General features: G+C 36.3%; 1 protein-coding gene across 3 annotated transcripts in view; it reads right to left on the reverse strand.

Moving 5' to 3' along the window:
* CNTLN (centlein) overlaps nucleotides 1-24,050 on the reverse strand; it is a 188,552-nt gene that overhangs the window by 67,525 nt on the left and 96,977 nt on the right. For all 3 annotated transcript variants that reach the window (XM_087822644.1, XM_087822643.1, XM_016214503.2), the window contains exons 13-14: nucleotides 15,953-16,053; nucleotides 3,468-3,559 (exon numbers count right to left, since the gene is read on the reverse strand). In XM_087822644.1, coding sequence (XP_087678770.1) covers nucleotides 3,468-3,559; nucleotides 15,953-16,053 — 193 coding nt within the window. The remainder of the gene's footprint in view (nucleotides 1-3,467; nucleotides 3,560-15,952; nucleotides 16,054-24,050) is intronic.

Below are 24,050 nucleotides of genomic sequence, written 5' to 3' on the forward strand. Positions count from 1 at the left end.
ATACAAGATGAAACTTATGCACATTCTTAAAGCTTCCAGTTTACTGGGCTTTACTCATGATGGTGAAATTATTTCCTAAACATGAGTTTAAGTCATCTTTGATTTACCTATTCTTCTGTGGCTCCATTCCTCTCGTGAGTCCAACACCCTTCATTTAATTCAACCGTCATTCACTGTTTGGATACCCTGCCCTAGAATACCAATATTTCCTAATACAATATGTAGAATCTCAGTGAATGTTAATCACTTTTTTCCATAGTATGTTATACTCACCTACTATTGGACCTATGTAATTACAGGGCTTACTCTTAACCTGGAGTAGAGGTATATGAAAAAGTTTGTACCAGGCTATTATAGACCTCTAAATATTTCAGTAAAAAATAATTCTACTGTTCCTTCTCAATTCAAATACATAACTGAAGAGCTGGAAAATGTGACCAAAAATACATTGTTAAAAATACGTGAACTCAGGCTGAAACTTTTTTACTTCTTTCAAATCACTCTATCTCCAAATTTTATTTTCCATTTACTAAAAACTACTACAAACAATTAAGGAATGTCACTATTTATATCTCTTCAGTTTCTGTGGTCTTGAGTCACTGCCCAAAACAGTATACTTGTCATAAATATGTTTAAAAATATTTTAGTATGTTAGATTCCAGGGTGATGTAAGATAGACTGTATTTTTTAAAACGTATTTTATACAAATAATCAATTAAGCCTTTTTAAATAAAACCTGACTTTGACAGTGGTAGTATAAAAATATTAATTAAAAACAGTGTGGTCCAGTGGAAATTTAATTTTGAGTCCAGCCTGGGTCTCACTTCCTCCTGAGGTTGCTTTACCTGGCAAAATATTTAACCTACTTTACCTTTAGTTCTTCATCTGTGAAATGGGAATAATAACACCTCTCTGGCAGATTAAAAATATTACATATGACGATTTACCAAAAAGATGGCTCCTTTCCAAACAAAGTACATAACTTTGTGAAGTGTGTGTATTATGTACTTTGCTAGGGTGCCATGAAAAAGCACAACAAACTGGGTAGCTTAAACCCTAATAATTTCCCTTTGACTTAACTCATTAAAGACCCTCATCTCCAAATTCAGTTCATATTCTGAGATACTAGGGATTAGGACTTTGACATAAGAATGTGGGGGGACACAACTCATTCCATTACAGTGTGTGATGTTAATATATTGTTTTAAAATAACCTACTTATAGGTTTCATTTCTGCTATGCACAAATATTGATTTCATGTTTTTACACTCTTTTAAACCCATTTTGAATAAGTTTCATATAGGTTACGGAGAAGTGAAAAAATATTTTCCTCCCACCTTCTAAGTGCTTCCAGCTGGGCTAATGATCAAACAGACACAGATGAACAGGAGAAAATCAAATTTTAATACTTGTGCATGGAGAATTAATTTACTTAGGTATGAAAATTCCAAAGACAGTAGGGCAAAATGAGTTATATGTGTCATTTTGGACAAAGGAGAAAGGCGAGAGGAGCTAGGGATTTCAAAGGGGAAACAGGTAATTCATAGGTAGCTGAGATAGTGGCAAAAACAATCTTGCTAGGCAACTGAGAAACAATGGGACAGAGGGAAATTTAGTGAACAGGGATTTGCATGGATCCCTCTTGACTACCATATTTAATTCATATGTGCTAAAGTGAATATGCTAAGATGCTTATGCTAGGGTTCCCTTCCTGAAACAGCTTTTTTCTATCTGAATCTCTTTAAGAAGAAAAGAGGGAGTAAAAGAACAAAAGCAAACTAACAAAAACTCTCTTCATGAGTTTGTTGGGCTTTAATTGATTTCAGCTTGAACTAATTTGCATTCCAGGGTGGCACATTCCAGGGAGACCCCCACAACCTACATCCTTTTAAAATAAGGAAACTCAACTAAAAGGAGTTAAGTCATGACTCATATAATTGCATTAGGTTAATATTTTTTTAAAGTGACAAATTTATATGTTAATTTGACATATTGTCCAATGAAATAATTCCAGTTGACTTTTTAGGACTTAAATGGATTTCTGAATACACTATGGTAGTAGTCATTTATGGCAGTTGGAATGAAATCGTGGATTTCTACCCCAAAGCAATAAGTAGTAGCATAGTACTTACTATATATATCCATAGAGATAAAAATTATGTAAAACCTGGCAAACAAAAATATAATTTTGAAATAAGAGGTAAGCTAGGATAAAGTATATAACATTCTAACTGGTAGTGTATACATTATTTCAAGTAGTCATTTTACCATAAGATAAATAAATGTGAGCATTTCTTATTCTCTATTATTATTATTATTTTTTTAAATATAACTTTATTGACTTCAGAGAGAGGAAAGGAGGGGGAGAGAGAGAGATAGAAACATCAATGATGAGTCATTGATCGGCTGCAGCCCGCAACCCGGGCATGTGCCCTGACCGGGAATTGAACCCCAATCGCCTGGATCCTAGGTCAACGCTCAACCGCTGAGCCTCGCCCGGCCGGGCATCTTATTCTCTATTATTATGTTAACCTGATAATAGTCATTCAGTAATAATGAAATGACAGCCTTTGCTACCTGACCATATGTCAAGTGTTAGAAGTATAAGAAATCCCATCATCTGCTGTAAATCACTAGATTTCCTACAAGTCAATTCACAGGTGTAAGAAATGTAAGTAGCCACATTCATATTTTTGTGTATATATTTGTACAATTTCAGCTTTATCTAAGCATTGTGTAGCCAAGTGACAGTTACAAGAATAAACCTACTTAAAGAACATTTTGTTTTTAACAATAACAAAACTGCTAAAATGCAACCAACTCACTTAATTTAACTTGATAACAATATATTTATTCACAAAAATATAAATTAAGTATAAATTATAAATATAAATGTAAAGACTTTAAACATTTTACTATTAATGATAGGCATGATGTAAAGTAACTACAGGGTTTATTTACACAGATGATTCTATTAAAACAGGGATAACTATACTAAATCATATGGGTATAAATTTTCATCCAAAATGAGATGACTCACTATAGTACTGTTTTACTGTGCTGAAGCTAAAACTGTCTCATATTTTTAGTTCAAATATTGTAAATCTGTATGCTTGCTAAAGTGCAACGTACAGTTTCATATGTCCCATTTTAAAGTAAAACTGCCATGTTATAACTAATAAACACATAGTGCAAATTTTTGTAATTTCTATTGTTGTCATTCTCTTCCTTTCATCTTGGCAAATATTTTTAATCTATGTCAACAGAAGCACAAGTGTTTCCACATTTATTTCATGAACATTGATTTTTTTTTACCCCATTTTGGCAAGTCAATAATTTTGAATTATGAATTTAAATTAAGGATTCACACAAGGTTTAAGTTCATGTGCCCTAGTTTTAAAATATAATCCTTTATGTTAAAATTCAGATTTAACTTGCTCAGCTCAATATCTTACAGATTAGACTACCTTCTGTAATGTCCGCTCCGACATTTCTTTCCCATTCTTCTCTGGAGTACTCTTCCTGACCCCATCTTCTTCACCATATCTACAGAGTTGTTCTGGTAGAGAATAAATAATATTATGGTACCTCATATATTGCTAAAACCCTGTCCCGTAATTTTAAGGAAACGATTCCTACTGTTTCTCAATTATGAATAACCTAGTCTATTTTATTGTCAAGTATATGGCCAATAAATAAATGCTGACCTTTTTTAGGATTTTCAGTCACATAATTATATATCTTTGTAGTGTCATTTTTTTTTTTGCAGTGTAAGATTTTCAAAGGTACAACAGATCTGCGGGTTAACAATACTGTACTTTTATTCCTATTTTCATTCTTTTGTAGAGATTCCCCCTTTGCCTTAAAAGCGGAATTCATTGCCTTTTTATCTACACAAGTCACTACTAGTTTTGTTCTCTGGATCTTGTTCCCTGCCAGCAGGATCAGAGTGATTGCTGAACAAAGCAAACAGTAGCAGAATTAGGGTGAACTGAATTTGTAACATCCCCCACCACCCCTTTTTTTTTGAGTAAAAGATCATGCATTGGGCAGAGTAAACCATAAATACCACATTTCCAGAAAAACTGTGACTTTATAACAAATAAAAACCCAGGTAATGGATGAAGTTATTTCTAGAAATCATTCCTATCCTTGCCATGCATTTGACTAATATACAAGCAACATAGTCGCTTTAATAAAAATCATAAAACTTCAGTTAATATTATTAAAATTAAAATACATTAAAACCTATAAATAGGTTTTCTTTTATCAGATAAGTAACTGTGACAAATTTAACATTTTCTTACTGAATTATTTTTGGGATAAAATATTTCTTAAACAATAAAAAAGGGGGCAAAAAAGAATGCATAAACCTAAAAGGAAACATATCTGTGATAGACTGAAATGATTTTGCTTTAAAGTATGCTTGGCTGCTGTAGGTCAGTGTAAAACTTTGATTTATCAACAAAGGAAAAGGAAAACAATATTATTCTCTGTAGAGTAGAAATCCTCTTGGTATAAACAGTGACTAACAAGTTTGTTAGAGTGAATTAGGCATTTCTTTTGTCTTTGAAACATGACATATCCAATTAAAACTTCTGTACTTATGAAATAAATAGAGCACTATCTTAAGGATAATAAAAACTAGAACAGGTAGAATTTGTCACCAGGGGAATATGTACCTTTACCTTGATAATAATCTATTGATTCCCAAGTTTCTTTTTCTAGTCTCTTAACACCATGGTGCTAAATTCATTTACAACACTCTTTCAGCAATATAGAAATAATATGCAAATACAATTCATCTGTTCTAGCTATTTAAATATCCACTACAGTTCTAAGTGTGATAGTTACTCTCAAAAAGAAAATAGTTCTATACTCACAGAACATAGAGTGCTAGTAAGAACTAAATAACTCCATTAAAATAAAGGCTCCCTAAGATAAATTTAAAAATAAATCTGGTTGCTCCTTTGTGCTCTTGGTGAGCAAAGCCCACCAAGGAGTCTGGCTGACCATGTTCACTTGTGATTGTCTGCTAAAAAGTTTATTTCTCATATTCGTGGGCTTTATAAAGAATACTCAAGTAGCTAGGGCCAGGCATGGAGAAAAGCAAAAAACCAACACTTTGCCCCTTGATTCTTTTTCCTGTCAAGGATCTAAGGATTTGGAAAATGAACAAAGAGTAGTAGAAATATACACTTCTATTTTATTCCTAGGGTGGAAGCCACCTTACTGGAGACTTATTTTTTAAAAACTTTTCTACGTTTTATTTTTACTACTATAAAAATTTATTCTGATTTATATTCTTTTACAGGAGCTCCATCTCTCTCTTCTTTTTTTTAACTTTTAACTTTGCTTGTTCGTAGTTGTTTAAATTTATTTTATTCTAGCTTCTATGTTTTTTCTTCTCTCTTAGTTCTTTTGGATTATGTTAGAAATTGATCTAAATTGGTTCGGTCAGGATGGTGGTAAATGTGGTACTCGCATCCTCCCACAGCCACATCAAAATTACAACTAAACTATAAAACAACTATCATTCAGAACCACCTGAAGTCTAGCTAAACAGAAGTCCTATAACTAAGTATATAAAGAAGAAGCTACATAGAGAATGGTAGGAGGGGCGAAGACTCAGAATAGGCTGGTCCCCTCATCTATGTGTGGTGGTTAAAAATCAGGAGGAAAATATCAGCTGCAGAGGCTCCCCTGAAGAGAGAGGGGTCACAGCCCTACACCAAGCCCCCCACCCTAGGGTTCCAGTGCCAGGAAGAGAAGTCCCATAACCTCTAGCTATGAAAACCAGGGGGATTGTAGCTGAGTGAGACAGGGCTACTGGAGTCCCAGGTACTCCTCTTAAAGGGCCTATGCACAGACTTACTGGGACTCATTTGCTCTGAGCCCCAGGACTGGGGCAGCAGTTCAAAAGGCACCAGAGACCTACAGAAAGGAACTGAATTGTCCGGCTTTGGGGTAAGGGCTGGAGAGGGAATTTTCCCAGACATAAGTGCTGGCAGAGGCCATTGTTCCTTTGCTAAACCCTGACCCCCACAGATTTAGCAGAGGGGCACCATATCTGCGTCCCCATCAACCAGGCTAACACTGTTCACCTCTGCCCTGGTGATTTCCTGAGATCCGCACCCCCAACTTTCGGGCCCACTCAGGTTGTTTCCAGTGACTTTTCCATACAAATGGCTTGTTGTGGCTTATGCTGCGGACTTTCCTAAAATTTCTGAAAGGTTCACAAACCCCGATCTGGCCTTGGCATGCCCCATACCTCTTTCTAAGTGGCATGCCTGGAACTAGCAGCAGCCTGCCTTGATTCACAGCTTAGACTTTCAAAGCCTAGCACAAGTAACAGCCATCTGCAGATAGCTGTGTAGCTCATGCTGGGTGGTTCCCTGACTGGGGATTGAGACCGCAACCCGGGCATGTGCCCCGATCAGGAATCAAACCTCGAACTTCTGGATCCTAGGTCAATGCTCAAAAGCCACACCCGGCTGGGCAAAAATTATTTAAAAGGCTAATCTAAATTCATCTGCAACCTTTTCTCTTCCTTTGAGATTTTCTTTTAGCTATTTTAAAAATTAATTTTTAAATCCATTATCATTTATAAAAGGTGAAGAATATGCCATCTCAAAACATGCCACTATGGTATATTGATTATTTTGAACTGTAGGCACTTGAAAAATAGTAGTCATAGAGAAGGGCTTTTTCCAAACTCCCCTATGGAATTTCATCAACCAGGGGAAATTGACTCTTATCACAAGAGAGGAGACTAGAAGTGTCTACCACATCCAGACAAACTTTGTCACAAACTTCATACCTCTCATTTAATCTTCTAGGACCCATTCATCTTTCCTAAAATCATTTATTCACCCCTGAGAGGCCTACGTTCCTTCTTCATTCTGTATTAAGATGGTATTTAATCCTGAATTCTAAAGCCATTTCTTTGCCTTACTCTCTTTTCCCTTGGTATCTCCCATGTGTACATGAGGTATACATGTTAATAAACTCTTTCTTTTTCTCTTGTTAATCTGTCTTTTATTTCAGGGGTTTCAGCTAAGAACTCAGAAGGACAGAGGAACAATAAATTTTCCTCCTCTACAATTATTTTTTTACTAATCATATGATGCTTCCTGCACAGACATTCTTTTCTTTTTCTTTTTTAATCTTCACCTGAGGATTTTTATTGATTTTAGAGAAAGATGAGGGGAGATGGAGAGAGAGAGAGATGTCAATGAAAGAAAGAAACATCATTTGGTTGCCTCTTGTTTGCACCCTAACCAGGATGGGATCTGCAACCCAGGTATGTGCCCTGATTGAGAATCGAATCCTCAACCCTTTGGTGCACAGGATGACACTCAACCAACTGAGCCAGGCAAATCAGCCTGCTCACTCTAGATGAGTGACCTGAAAGAAAGACCACTAAAATTCTTAATTTTCAACTCTGGCAAATGAAGGTCCCTATACAAAAGCAAAAAACTTCTTAGTTTCTGCTGTTATTGCAAAGAACCAGGGCACCGGAAAAGAAAGTGTCACAAATTTAAGCACTTCAGACACCTTCAGCCTTCTAACCAGTCCTTCCAGTGTCCTAATTCCCACTGTCAGGAGTTGGAGAAACTAGAGGAGCTCCTCCAATCCTCCTCTTATTGGGCTCAGAGAAACAACTCTCCAGATTGAGAATGAATCTCTGTCTTTTTTTTAACCCTCACCTGAGGATATTTTTGCCATGGCTTTTCAGAGAGAGTGGAAGGGGGGGTGGAGAGAAACATCAATGTGAGAGAGACACATCGATTGGTTGCCTCCCTCACATGCCCCAACTGGGGCTGGGGATCGAATCTGCCACTGAGGTGTGTGCCCTTGGCCAGAATCGAACCTGGACCTCAGGCTGATGCTCTAACCACTGAACCAAACCGGCCAGGGTTCTCTCTGTCTTTACTGGCACAAAAGCCACACTCTCAGTGGTCAACCCCACTGCTGTAAAGCAGCTCCTGGCTCAAAGTACTAAAATAGTTCAAATAGTGGGGATCTCTAATAAACCGCAACAGGTTCCTGTCTTTGAACCTAAAATCCCTTAAGAGATGCTCACCATTTTCTCTTTAGTTCCTCCACTCCTAGTTATTTATTAGGACTTGTTATAACAGTATCATGCTGGAATTTCTTTCTACCAAAAGAGGTAAATCTACAATTTGACAGTAGCCATCAAATTAGCCAATCAGGTGAATTACATGACCCTTGGAAACTATATGCTCCATTTCTGACAGTACTATAGCTGAATCTGGGAGCACTGACCATTTGTCCCTAGTGGTTCAGCTGCCATCCCTCTGAATGGGCAAAATCTTTAACTAATATTGGTGGAATTCACAGTGCACCTCCTCCTATCAAGATTCAGATATAACCCTTACAATCTCTTTCTAGAATCAATCAATACCCCACAAGTAGAGGAGCCCTTCAAGGTATAAAGCACATAATAGCAGATTACAAAACTCAGGTCCTCATTATCCCTTGCACTAGTTCCCGTAATACTCCTCTTTTACCTGTGAGAAAACCCAAGGGTGTAGGTCTGTCCAGTACCTCCAAGCAATAAATAACATCATTATCCCATGAAATCCTGTTGTTCCAAACCCTCCTACACTCTAACATCCATCCCAACAGAAAGTAAACTTGTCACTGTGATTGACTTATGCAGTGCACTCTTCAGCATTCCAGTTGATGAGGCTAGCCAACAGCCACCAGCCTTCACTGGGAAGGAAAACGATCCACCAGACAGTAATGCCTCAGGGTTCTACTGAGAGCCTTTCTTATTTATCCCAAATCCTGAAGGCTGATCTGGATGATATGTATGTAGTTCCCTAGGGGATCTACTTTGTTGCAATACATGGATGACTTGCTTCTTTGCTCTTCCTCCAAAGTCTCCTCAATTGCCCTTTTAGTTAAGGCCACCAAAGAAATCATTGTGGGACACCCTTTAACTATCTTTCTACTCCATGCAGTAGAAGCTCTCCTGAATTCTCACCCTACTCAACATTTTTTCAGTCACCTGACTCACCTCCTATGAAGTCCTTTTGTTGACTGCTCTTCACATACCTCTTTTACATGTGTTTGTTTTTTTTTTTAAATCCTCACCAGAGGATATGTTTTTATTGATTTTAGAGAGAAAGGAAGGGAGAGACAGACAGATAGACAGACATTGATGTGAGAGAGAAGCATCATCTGGTTGCCTCCCGTACATACCCCAACCAGGGATCGAACCCCCAACCTGCGTATATGCCCCGACCAGGAAACAAACCCGCAAACTTTTGGTGCATGGGACATTGCTCCAACCAACTGAGCCACCTGACCAGGGCTCTTTCACATTTTTGTAACCTTAACTCTGCTGCTCTTCTCCTCTCTATTACTGATGACGTCCTTCACAACTGCTTAACACTGATGGACCACCTCCTGACCCATAGTGATGACCTACAGGAAACTATTTTGAGTAATGCTGACTTCTCATGGTTGACTGATGGTTCTTATTAAAAAGGTGAAAATGGCAAATATTGTGCTGGATATGCAATATCAACACCCTTTGATGTAACTAAAGTGGAACCTTTGCCTTTGGTTACTCTGGACCAAGATGAATTATAAGTTCTCACACTTAATACTAATAGTAGATATGCTTTTAGAGTAGCTCATGGTTTTGGAATGTTGTGAAAACAACATGACTTCCTTACTTCCAGCAGAAATAAAATGTAAAAATGGCCCATATGTTCAGGAATTATTGGATGCTATACTTTTACTTGCTGGTTTAGCTCTTAAGATCCCAAGGTATTCTACATTTGACTCTCTGGAAGCTAAGGAAAATCACATTGTTGACACTTTCATGAGGAATGCTGCCTTTAAAGGGACCAACAGCATTTAAGCCTCTGTCATGGTCCAAAAGCACATTTTCCCAAATGATAACTTAGGAAAACTAGCTAGAGAAGCCCAACAATTGGCCTCAGAGAAGGAAAAACAAGATTGGAAATCCAACAATTGTTGGTTTGATAAAAAGAGAAAGCTCTGGTTCAAGACAAATAGCAACCCAATCCCACCAAAAATTAAAATCCCCACTCCTAACTACCATACATGAATTAAACCACTGGTCCACTAACAAAATGATAGCATTCATGAATCAACATTGGTGGGGAAATATTAATAAGGCTGCAAAATGCACTTACCTCGCCTGTCCCACTTGTCCAAAGTATAACCCAGGGAAACCTACTCACATTGCTCCCAGACATTTTAAATTACCTAATGGACCATTTGAGGGCTGGCAAATGGATTTCATACAGCTTACGCTGTCTCATGAATATAAATGTGTTCTGGTCATGGTCTGTATGTTTTCTCCAAGGACTGAAACTTTCCTTTGTACATAGGCTACTGTCTCTTCTGTGGCTAAAATCCTTTTGGAAAAGTTCATCCCTACCTGGGATCCCCTCATGAACTCCGTAGTGATTGGAGAACCCATTTTACCAGCCAGGTGCTTCAATAACACTTACACTGCACTTACCACCCTCAATTCTCAGTTTTATTTATGCTATTATTAATACTCAATTAACAAAATTTGTAGAGGCTCTCCAAATACCTTTGCTGAAAGCATTGCTATTGGTCCTTGTAAATCTCAGACCCACCCCCTTTGGAATTCATAGACTCTTACCCTTTGAGATAATCACAGGGCACCCTATACACTTGGTCCCTGCCTCTTTTGATCCACAGCTAATGAAAAGAGATATAATTCAATATAGTAAAGGCCTAGTTGATTCTATCAAAATTAACCATGTTCTGACAGATCAGTGTTTTCACAGAGCACTCCAGGGAGACGAAGATCTTAAGCAGAACATTTTCCAACCTGGAGATTTCATCCACTGGAAAAGACACCTCCAGAAAGATTCTCTTCAGCCTTGCTGGAAAGACCCCTATCATTTAATGCTACCCAACCCTTGTAACCTCCAGAAAGACTCTCTTCAGTCTGTCTGGAAAGGCCTCTATCAGGTACTGCTAACCAACCCTTGTAACCAAACACCAGGGAACTCATGCCTGGATTCATGTGACACATGTAAAGAAAGCACCTAGCCCTGACTGGACCTGCACACCATCTGATGAACTGACAATAAAGATTCCCTGAAATTGAAGTAGACAAATTCTGATGAGACAGTTTTCCCAACATGTCCTAACCAGGGCTATTGAAAGTTGCCCGCCAGAATCCTGATGCTGACTCAACGATTTAGATGCTCTCCAATGCTTATGATCATAATAACATATGAACTTTATTTTTTTTAATGTTTTTATTGATTTTAGAGAGAGAGGAAGAAAGAGGGAGAGAGAGAGAGAGGAAGATCTATCGGATGCCTTCTGTATGCACCCCAACTGGGGACTGAAGCCACAACCTGGGTATGTGTGCTGACCAGGAATCAAATTGGTGACCTTTCAGTGCACGGGACAACACTCAACCAACTGAGCTACACTGGCGAGGACATAACATATGAACTTTAGATAAAAGGTGCCTGAGAGTTTTACTTTTACCCTTCCTCATTACTCAAATGTGACCACAATACGTTTCCAATTTGTGCACTTTTCTTCCAATGATCTTATTTGGTTGTTCTGGGGTGATGGTAACTTTAAAGACACTTTTCTTCATTCTTATTCAGTACTTAGTACTTTTCCTCTCGCAGCCTTCCCCCTGCCCCCTCATCCAAGACCCAGGTCAATAAAAATACAGGATATTTTTGTTCAAGACTCCTTTGGCAGTGAGATAACCCCTCTGTCTATGCTGATCCATCTGATCCTCAACTGGAGTGCAGTTCCATGGGGGAAGGTGGTACATGGGGAGTTTGTGCTTTCTCCATTTTAGCCTCTTGCTTATAGAATAAGTGATTAAAGGCTTTTCTGTTGCATTTATTTTTGCCTATTATCTTAAATCAGCTACTTGGACACCTGGCAGCTCAGCTCAGTTGAACTCCTAACAGAGATTATGTGGGATTGGGATTGTATTAAAGATTCAGTGCATTATGAACTGCAATTTTCAGGAAAGAGAAATTTAGTGTGGGAAGGGCTTAAGGTGTTCATATGGGAGGTATAGAAAAGGTAGAACTGATTTGAGAGGTAAGGTAATGAGTTTTTTTAAAAAGGACAAGTTTAACTTTTGAGATCTTGTAAAAATAGCCAGGGAAAAACATGTAGTAAGAAATAAATATATATCTGGTACCTGGAGACAGGTTACTAGTCATATAGGTTGGGGATTTTAATCCAGGAAAAAACATGTTCAGTGATAATAAAAGTAAGCCAGAGGCACCAGATTTAACTTTCCATATGTTATAACTAAAAACTATACAAAATATATGAAAATGTTTTTCAGATATTGGGCATAAGATAATACAAGGTAGGCATCCCTGAGAGAGGGAAAACACATTAAATGAACTCTATGATTGCTGCAGCTTACTGCCTATAGAGAGCTTTCAGGCCACAGCACAGAAATGGGGGACCTAAGTGGAATCTGGTGATCTTGATCATCCTAAATTGCAGAGACAGATATCAGAGTCTAGGAAGGTCAAGGAAGCAAGAGTTTGCAGGGGAAAGTGCCAGAGAGAAGAGATCTGCTCAGAGACAGAAAGAGCTCTGAAGATATATAGAAGGTCCCCCTAGAGTCTTTAGCTAAGCACTGATCAGCACATGCATGTACATAAAGAATCCAAAGAAAAATCTACCTAAAAGGACTAAAGGAAACTATCTCCAAAGCTCACACAGGCCCCATAATAGTTCATGCTCCCAAAAGGAGAGTGAGAAAAAAATAAATGACATAGACTCAAAAAAATGTAAGAATGACAGTAGGATTCTCATCAGAAACAAGTTAAGCCAGAAGACAGTAGAGTAAAATTTTTAATGTACAAAAAAACCCTGTCAATGCTGAATTCTATACTTATTAAAAATATCTTTCAAAAATGAAGACAAATAGAGGTTTTTTTTAAGTGTATAAAAGCTGAAAAATTCATCACCAGCACATGTGCACTCCAAAAAATATTAAAGGGAGTCCTTCAAGAAGAAAGGAAATGATACCAAATGTAAATCTGGATCTATAGAAAGGAATGAAGAACGGAAGAAATGGTTTTCAGTAGAGGAAGATAAGAACATCCAGGACTGGTTACATCTAACACTATAGGCAAGACAGATAACAATTTTAATCCCTGGGATCACCCTTTCCAGACCAGGAAAAAAAATCTCTATTCGGTGGACTGATCTGAACATTTAACAAAAAAAAACCTTTAAATCCAGTGTGGAAGAAAACAGATAAAGTAAGCGAAGAACTTACCAAAACCCCAAATTTAATAAAATATGAGCTCAGAAAAGAGATAATACATCCACATGAAATAAAGTGGTAATTTGAAGAGTTGAGGCAATAAATTAAGAATCAAAAACATCATTGTAGATCTAATCGAAATATTAGGAAGAACAAAGGAAACAATATACATGGCTAAAACTGTAGATAAGCTATTGTAGAAGAAAAAGACAAAGATAAAAAATTAAAAGAAAATAGATATGAAAGCCAGACAAAAAAATAATGTAACAAAGACAAGTGATGTCCTTGAATTAGAGTATTAAAAATGGAATAGAAGACATGCAGAAAATATATACAAGAAAAATTTCCTTGGACGGAAGGAAGATCTTAATTAACAAATAATAAATTACATAGATAATCCAAGAAAACACAATTTAGAATAAAGCATGTCAGCGCATATTCTTATTTAAATTTCAGAATAACAAATTGGAAAACGTAAAAACTCAAACATCCATATAGCAAAAGCAAGTCACACCCAAAGCAAGGAGTTGAAACATACTCTCAAACATCTAAGGCCTTACAAATATTGCTATTTTGATTCCTTCTTGAAACAAACCATACTTTAAATCATATCTGGCCAACCAAGAAATAATTCAAAATAAAAACTCATATCAGAAAGGCCATGGCTTAAAAAATGTGATGAGTATTGCAATCATTATATATAGGCACACCTCATTTTCTTGGGCTTTACTTTATTGTACTCCACAGATACTGCATTTTCATCAATACAGAGGCAAGACCTTCCACCATCAAAAGATTATGACTCATTAAAGGCTCAGATGGCTCATTAAAAACTTGTTAGCAGTTTTTAGCAATAAAGTACTTTTAATTAAAGTAGGTACACTGTTTTATTAGACCTAATGCTATAGCACACTTAATAATCTATAATATAGTAAAAAATAACCTTTATATGCACTGGGAAACCAAAAAATTCATGTGACTTGCTTTATTGTGATATTTGCTTTGTGTGGAAGTTTGGACCTGAACCCACAATATCTCTGTGCCTGTAAGACTTTAAAACTAGGAAATCATTGTTACAATATATGAACTTATAGACTTTATTAAAATTAAGAGGTAATTAATAAATAAACTCAAGATGTGGGGGAAACAAAGTAAAACGTTTTTTAATAATGATTTTTTTTCATCTTGCAAGGCAATATGTTAATTTTTAATACACCCTGAAATTAAAATATATACTTTAAAAAATATAAAGTAATTCCATCTTCAATAATTTTGCAAGTTTTCTTTTAAATGTTAGCGGGAATAAGAAATTAACATCTCTTGAATAATGAAACATTTATCTAAAGTCCAACAACAGTTCCTCTGCTTTTACATGTCTGTTTTTATTTATAAGTTAGGCTCCAAATAAAAAAATATGTAAATATCTTTTTTTAAAAAGAGAGCATATATTATGATTCATTTTTTTACATAATTTCTCTATCTAGTCTTCTTTCTATATTAGTATAAAGATATTTTTGATTTGATGATTAATACTGAAATTGATTTTTTAGTGTTAGCGAATTAGTTATTTCTTTGTTCGTTTTCTTCTTATTGCTTGAATGCTTTTAAATATGCATAATTTTTCCAAAAACAACAAAGTTATTATTTTTAGGAAGTAAACCAAGGTTAAAGACTAGAGAACCCCAATAGTTAAGAAAAAAATGGAAAAAAGTTCCAGTAGAAGACTGAGAAATACAGGAAAGAAAAGCAGAAGGTAAAATAGGAGAAAACCAGTGTTTCAGAAACTAATGAAAGAGTAAGCTTGAAATATGATATAGATCAATGGTGTAAAATAAAGGTGTTCAAATATTGGCAAGTTACCAGTGACATACATAAGAGTAACTGGAACAATAATAATAATTGGGACAATAGACAAATGAGTGGTACATAAAAAATTAATTACTATCCATAAATTATTAAGTATAAATTGTCAACACCTAAAACATATACTGGTAACAATCAAGCTGTAGCAAGGTTAAATAGGAAGAAATCCTGTCAAACCACCTTATTTACTTTTTTTCTAATAAGGTACTAAAGTATGGACTGAAGTATTATAGTAAGCATAATTATCTTGATTTTAACAAAGGAATAAATTTGCATTGGAAGGGATACATACATTCCTTCTTAGTGAACACTTTGAGGCTATTAGGCAGGCAGGTTGCAGAATTGCAGATACCCAAGTTTCATTCTATCTATAAAAATTTGATTCCAGAACAATAGGTAAGAACTAAACAATTTCAAAAAAAAAAAAAAAATGTATGTCAAACAAAAATATTGATATTGAGTACAGTAAGTCTATATTAACCATAAAACTTTAAATAAAACTTAACTAGCAAAACTTTATCAATGAATAAAAACAAATTTTGTTTTCTCCTTGTAAAACATCTTATTTGGATTTTTAGTAAATTAAAAGCTTACTGACTTTTAGGTGTTTTATTTAATTTTCTCACGAGAAGTGAAAATGTTAATGCAATGTCAACCAGTAAAACAGTGGAGAAAGGGGGAAAATGTACGATTCTTAGAAGAAACTGAAAAAAAACATTAAGAACTAGATAATTTAAAAATGCCTACATTAAATATTTATTCTTACAAAAAATTTACCTTCTTTTTTCTCTGCTATCCATGTATTCAATTCTTGTATTGTTGCTTTGTCAACAGATATATGCACTTTAAGTTTATCCAATTCTTCCTGAAGATTCATCCTATGCAAATTAACACAATAAGTAATTATTTAAATAAATAATGTAACAAATAAATAAAGGCAGCAGGTTATTTAAAAATATATAAAATAGCCTGGCCGAGCATGGCTCAGCAGTTGAGCATCGACCTAGGATCCAGGTGATTGGAGTTCGATTCCTGGTCAGGGGCACATGCCCAGGTTGCAGGCTAGGCAGCCGATCAATTACTCTCTCATCATTGATGTTTCTATCTCTCTGTCTCCCCCTCCTTTCCTCTCTCTGAAATCAATAAAGATATATTTTTAAAAAATATATATATACATATATAACATAGACAGTAGTAAAACAAAAGCAAAAATATATTAACATTAACAAATCCTAACAATAAAAATTGAATTTTAATGAGGACCTGGAAATTAAAAAAATTTAAGTGATTTTTAACTTTCTCTAAATAAATATGTTAAATACTTAAAACATAGACTACACGATTTTTTAAAATCATGTTTTGAATTACCTGACCACTTTTTAGATATGCTATGTAAGGCAATAATAAAAAATGGTAATATATACCACTGAAAGCAAAAATAGTAAGTCTCTGGATGCCAAGACAAAGAACCCTTACTAGTAAAATGGAATCGAGATACCATAGTGAGAGAGCTGAATCAAGTACTGCCCATGGAAACCTCAGACCTTGAGACCTGAGTGGAGATAGAAGTTTATGCTCAAGGCCCTTTGTGACTGAGAGAAAACACTGGGTTAACTGCAGAAGGCTGGGAGACAAAATACTGCTGACTAAAAACCTGAATACAAGAGCTTATCTGGTTAGAGTTCTACTAAAAAGAGGCTTCCTGTCCCAGTCTGAGGGCAGGACAGAGTGAACCATGTGAGATCAGAATCCTAAGTCTATATTACTGGTTTCAAAATCGAGCCATATATATTTGCAGAACCTGATAAATTGATAATAATGTAAAAACTGGTCTATGGCCATGTACACCGGAGAGTTCAGGCAGATACAATTACTTAATACAGGGAGGCTTCCACAACTAAAAGAAAGTATAGGAGAAACAACACCACAGAAAATAATTCTCAAAGAAATCAAGTTTGCAGATAAGAATAAACATATAAATAACTTCAAAGCATGAATGACAGTGTACATAGTACCACTTCTAAGATGAGAGGATGCACGACAAGAAAATAGAGATAATAGAACAATTAAAAATGATTTTTTATTTAAATTAGTTTTAAAATGTGGGTGGGGGGAGAAAGAGGTGACAAACATATATTAAAAAGAACAGGGATTTATGGAACAAAAGAAGACAAAAAAATGAACCTATATATATGGAGAGGGAAAGAAATGCTAAATAAAACTAAAATTATTAATAACATAACAAGTGAAATTTAAAATTCAATGGATGGGTTAAATAGCACACAGAAAAAGCTAATGAAAATTGGTAAAATTTCAAAGACCACACAAAGAAACAAAGAAAAGTAAAACAGTAACAATATGTGTTGGAATGAGAAGTCCAGAAAACACCTAACGAACTTATTCAATCTGATAACTGAGAAGATTTGGGGGTGGGGAGACAATAATTAAAATACAAGGACTGAAGATTGAGAACTGAGAAAAGCATGAATAAACAGAGTAAGAAGTATGGAAAAATGCAAACAGGCTAAATAAAACTACTCACACTTAGAATCAGTGAAACTTAAAAAGAGACAATTTTAAAATCCACTGAATTGAAAAAAAAAAAACAATTAACAACTAAATAATTTTGGAATGATATGTTTCTCATAAACGAGAAAAGCCAGTAGGAAAAAGTAATATTTTCCACATTCCAAAGTTTACTATTCATCATCATAGATGAAAGAGCTATTAAAAATATAATTTAAGGATAAAAATAAACTCAAAAGCAACAAATGAAATAAGTTAGGCAATGATGATGAAAGACAGTTGTAAAATTATATGTGGAACTAAACAAACATTATTATGCAAAGCAACCATAACAATATTGAAATGAAGGTAGAGATAAAATAAGGTAGAACTGAACAAAATGATGTAAGAACATGGAAAGAATCAGAGTTAAAGCATTTTTAAAATCTTTGCATTGTACCAGGATAGAGGTACTGATGAACTTCAGACTTTGTCAAATAAATGATGTATGTTATAATTTCAAGAAAAAGCATTTAAAGAATGAAAAACAAGTATAGAATTTTCAAATCAGGAGAGGTCAAAAAGAGAAATAAAGAAAATGTAATCAAATCGAGTTTGGATTAGGTTCCTGCTCTGTTTAGCTAAGAACAGGGAACACACTGAAGCAAGATGGCCCCATAAAGAAAAAGCAGATGTAGCTCATCTCAATTTAGTTTTCTTTGGCTCTCAAATCACTAACCCAGCAGAACAAAGGACTACAATTGTTGGTAATGTTATTTCTTGCTTCTTTAGAGGTATTTTATACTTACAGCTTGTTCTTTTTTAGGAAGAACTCACACAATCCTTACTTCTAATAAGAAGTATTTATAAACATTTATTTGGGGCCACCTTATTCTTTAGTCAAACTAAGTTTCAATAACCACATCTTACTGGGTGTTTGAAGGAAGGGCTGACAGAGTCAGTGCCCAGGCACTACTGAGCCCGATGAATATTGCCTGTGTCCTGGTGACCCACTTAATCTGGAGTTTCAAATTATACTATGTTGAGTATGAGGACCACAATTCAGAACCCACTTCTTACTGGACAAATTATATAAAATGACTGTATTTAGATGCTGGACAATAAGCAGCAAAGAACTATTATCTCTGAGGAATACAAACTCAACAAAGAGTGAAACCGAGGGTCTTTATAACTGATTAAATTTCATTTTAAATCATAGCCCTAGAAGTTATCCCCCACCCATCCAACTTAGTCTTTTGCCCAGATAACCAGCAACTGCTGAGGCACCAGAAGACAGTAAGCACAGACCTGACTAAGGGTCACATGGTGGAGACCTCGAGCAGGCTAAAATTAACATCTTGACCTTAAAAATTATGTTTCAGTTCCTGAGCCCTAAGGTGGAATGACCCCCTGGCTGCTTTACCATAAGACTGTGTTAGTGTAGGTAGCTAGTTAGGTATTAACAAGGGAGAATAGAGCCAGACATCTAATTAAGCTGGATTAACTAGGAAGCTACTGCTTCACAGCATCCCAGGGGACAGCCCCATCCTCTGCCAAAGGGATTCAATCCCTGAGTAAGCACGAGCAGGCAGGAAAGACCAGTTTTGCAATCTCCCTAGGAAACAAGGGATCTGTTCCTGGAAACTACGGGGGGGGGGGGGGGGGGGGCAGACGGACCAGGGAGGGGGAACTTCCTTTGCTGGGAACATGCACAGTAGAAGCCAAGATGGTACAGGGGGAGGTTCTTCCGCTAAGCACATGCGCAGTACAAGTCAGATGACAAAGCACAGCTTTGCGGCTTGGGCAGTAGGAGCCAAAAGAAGGACCATAAAGGGGAGGATTTTAGCCTGAAAAAAGATCAAATAGGATAAGGGCATGGACCCTAGGAGATCCAGGAAAGAGAATGGACAGGGCGAGAGCCCAGCACAAGCCAGGGAAGAATAAGGAAAGAGACTGGATAGTTTGAAAGAAAACCTACTCTCTCCCAAGGCCAGGGTAATATATAATCAAAGCTTACCAAAGACCCAGGGGCATTTGTGTGTTCTCTCCATAGCAGCCACATGGGCCTGGGTATGACAGACAAGCAGGACAAGCACAGCACCAAAGGCTGACCAGACAGGGACAGCGACTGTGCTGGAGTAGTAGAGCCTCAGACGCCAGGCTAACGGCACGGCAGTTCTGGGTTCTGGTGTCTTCATGGGCTTGGTGCAGCCCCAGAGGCTGGACTTCCTCTGCAAGGAGAGGGAGCTGAGCCACCTGCCGTGGATGAGACATCAGGAACCTGTGGGCAGTCCTTTATTCCCCCCCATAAATCTTTTTTTTTTTTTAAATATATCTTTATTGATTTCAGAGAGAGGAAAGGAGAGGGAGAGAGAGAGATAGAAACATCAATGATGAGAGAGTCACTGATGAAACCCACAACCAGGCATGTGCCCTGACCGGTAATCGAACCCTGATCGCCTGGATCCTAGGTCGATGCTCAACCGCTGAGCCACGCCCAGCTGGGCTCCCCCCAATAAATCTTGTCACTACCCTTCATCCTCCTGTGCATGTACCCTTGAAATGCATTTCCTGTGACAGTGCAAGAGTCTACTTCCCCCGCAACAACTGGACAGAGGATGCTGGAAAAGAACCGAATGAATGGTTTATTACATACATCTAGCCCACAGTGTCGTGTGATTTTGCCCTATATGATCTGTAATTTACATGCCATCAGAGAGTTGATTTAGATAGACCACTACTTCTCCATCTCTGTATTGACCAATTCAATATCAAACTATTTTTTCTTTCTATACTGCAGACTCCCATTTGTGCATTTTTTTGGGCCAGTACATCCAACCAGGCAGACCCAAGGAAAAACACTGGGGTTCCATTAACAAGAAAGCCCTAAAATGATAGCCCTGACTTCTCCCAGGAGACACTCTTCATACCATGATGCAGGGGAAAAAAGGTCCCACTTAGTTGAAAGAAAGTAGATTGGAGCCCTGGCCAGTACAGCTCAGTTGGCTGAACACTGTCCTGTGCACCAAAAGGTCACCACTTCAATTCCTGGTCAGGGCACATACCTAGGTTGCAGGTTCAGACCCTGGCTGGGAAGTGTATGGGAGGCAACTGGTCAATGTTTCTCTCACACTGATGTTTCTCTCTCTCTCTCCCTTCCTCTCTCTCTTTAATATCAATTAAAACATAATTTTTAAAAAGGAGATTAGAGATTGGGAAGGCTGGAATTTTTGAAGCACCCTACCCAGAAAGGAGGAAGCTACAAAGAGAAAGACCTACAGAAATCTACACAAGAATTATTTTGAGTCTATGGCTAATATTTTGTTGCATATGCATAGTGTGAAACTAAATAAGGCAGGCAGAGAACCACCAGAGCTATAAAGAAAAAAAGAGCTCACACAGCACTGGAAACATTTGAATTGTGAACTAAAAAGGAGAATCTCTGTTGAACAAAAGGGCATTCAAGAAAGAACAGCACAGGGTCATTCTAATGAGTAGGGATAAGTAAGCCTCAGGTAAACTATACCCTAAACCTGTGCTAACAGGAATTCTTCATATATTCTGGATGCTAGTCTTTTGTCCACACAAATGCTACAAATACTCTTTGCACTCTCAAACTTGCCTTTTAATTCATTTAATAATATCTTTGAATGGACATATCTTTTATTTTAATACAGTCCAGCTCATCAATTTTTAGTTTATTTTTAATCATTTTAAAATCTGGTTTAAGAAACCTTTGCCTATTATAAAGTAAAAAAATAAAAAAAAAATGTTCTGTTTCCCACTGAAAGCTGAATTATTTAATCCTTCACATGTAGGTCAGCAGTCCATCTAGAATTTATTTTTGTGGATGATATAAGGTAAAATAGCCCACTAATTATAACAGCTTTTCAAAACTGAAGTTCTGGGGACTTCTGGCTATACAGTTATATCACCTGATACTTTTGGTTGTTTCCAGTTTTTCATAATTATATATAATGCTGTAGTGAACATCCTTATATATGTGCCTATATGCAACGTTGCTTCAGTGTTTTTAACTAGAAGTGTACTTACTGGGACATTGAGTACATACTTCAAAAAACAGAAAAAATATTTCAAACATTAAAAAAAGGCTTCATAAAGAAAAAAACATTTTAAGACAGACTGAGTTACTGTGACAAACAGACTTATAGAAAGTAACTTGGATAACTTTTCTTAGAAAAATTAAATGGTTATTCACTAAATACTTAAAATTTGCCACATAATTCTTTAAGTAAATACTATGTTATTCTTTAAGTAATTGAAAAATATGTTACATATATTTATATATATTTACATTATATATATATCCTCTCAAATGTATAAAAACAAATTAAGGCAGCAATTAAATTAATTATACCATATGTATGGTGCTGTGATCCAAATGTTTGTATTCCCTAAAATTCATGTTGAAATTCTAACGCCCAAAAGATGATGGTATCAGGAGGTGGGGCCTTTGGGAGGTACTTAGCTTATGAGGGTAGAGAGGTCATGAATGGAATTAGTGCCCTTATAAGAGACCCCAGAGAACTCCCTTGCCTGTTCCATCATGTGAAAAGAAGATAAGAAATCTGCCACCTGGAAAAAGGCTGAGGACACCCTAATCTCAGACTTCCAGCCCCCAGAACTGTGAGAAATAAATTTGTTGTTTGTAAGCTCCCAGTCTGTGGTATTTTGTTATAGCAACCCAAACAAAGACATATGATCTGAAAAATAAATACCATATGCATATGGTCTTAAATGTATGAAAAAAATCTAAGGTATCAACATCAAAAGTTAATATAAAGAGTTAGAAAATAAAACTGAAATATTGTTTTCCATTTACTCCAGTGAAATATCTGCCAAAAGATACAAAATATTATTTTTTCTTAGTCCAAATATCATTAACTGTATAGCAAAATACAATGAAAGTACAACAAAAATATAATAGCCCAAAGGTAGAAACTACCCAAATAGCTATCAACAGGTGAATGAATAAACCAAATGTGGTTTATACATACAATGTAAAATGTTCCACCTTAAAAAGAAAAATAACTCTGACACATGCTAAAACATGGAAAAACCTTGAAGACATTATGACAAATGAAATAAGCCAGACACACACACACACAAATATTGTATGATTCCACTTACATGAGGTACCTAGAAAAGGCAAATTCATAGAGACAGAAAGGAGAAAGAGACAAGGACTGAAGGAAAGGGGAATGGGGAGTTATTATTTAATGGGTACAGAGTTTCAATTTGAGAAGGTGAAAATGTTCTGGTGAAGGTAGTGCAAAACTGTGAGTATATTTAATAGCACTAGACTGTACACCTGAAAGTGGTTACAATGATAAATTTTATGTTACGTATATTTTACCACAGTAAAAAACATATATCCACCACAATTTTGGTTAATTATAAATATAGCAAACAAAAGTATGAACCATTTCTATACTTTAGCCACACATGGGATGGCAGGAAAGAGAAAGAGGGAGAAAAATGGAAAGGATCAGGGAAAGCACAAACATGGAAAGGCATAGAAGAGCTTTATCTTCATATTAATGAAAGTTTATAACTATATATTTTTGTGCTTACTGATGATTGTTTGTGGTCCCCAGGAAACTAAAGCCCTGTGAGGCCTGGAGCCATGTGCTTTGCTCGTTATTTTACTTCCTGCGCCCAGCATATTTAGAATTAGTGAATGAAAGCACAAACAATACAAAGGGTCACCCACATTCGGTGACATGTAACTAATATTATAAATCTCCACAGTTTAGAGGGCTTTTTAACATATTATTTACTTAGCTAAAATGGTTTACTCACTCGCAGGCCCCAGTACTTTAACAGTATCTTGAGTAAATTATAAAAGCCTGTCTATATAGGTCTTAAGTTGCACCACATCCTGAAGCAATCTACAGACAGAAGAAAGGTGTATTAAGTACTCTGAGCTTTGGGGCTCTAGCTCAGCAATTAATTAGGTTTTGTGCTAATCTTGTGCTGAAACTTCCCACTCTTAAGAGACGAAATTACTTCTGAAGACTCCAATCTCACTGGATGAATTTCTTGTCCCTGATTCTGAATCATAAAGTAACTGAGATTCAAAGCCTGTTGACACATAGCCATGAGATCTATTGCCTTTCAATGGACCCTGATAACTTGCACAACTCTTGATTACATTAACATCCCTGAACTGAACTTTTCCTTTGCACTTGGCTTATGATGACCTGTGCTGTTACAGGTTGGACTGATTTTTCAAGGACTGATATATGGAAATTCTCATGTTATTAGTTCATCTCATTAACTCTTACATGTGATCATATAGACTGTTTGTCAAAGCAATAAAAAATATTTCCTGGGAAAACTGGATATT

The sequence above is a fragment of the Miniopterus natalensis genome, chromosome 12, assembly GCF_054644295.1.
Source record: "Miniopterus natalensis isolate mMinNat1 chromosome 12, mMinNat1.hap1, whole genome shotgun sequence".
Taxonomy (NCBI): Eukaryota; Metazoa; Chordata; class Mammalia; order Chiroptera; family Miniopteridae; genus Miniopterus; species Miniopterus natalensis.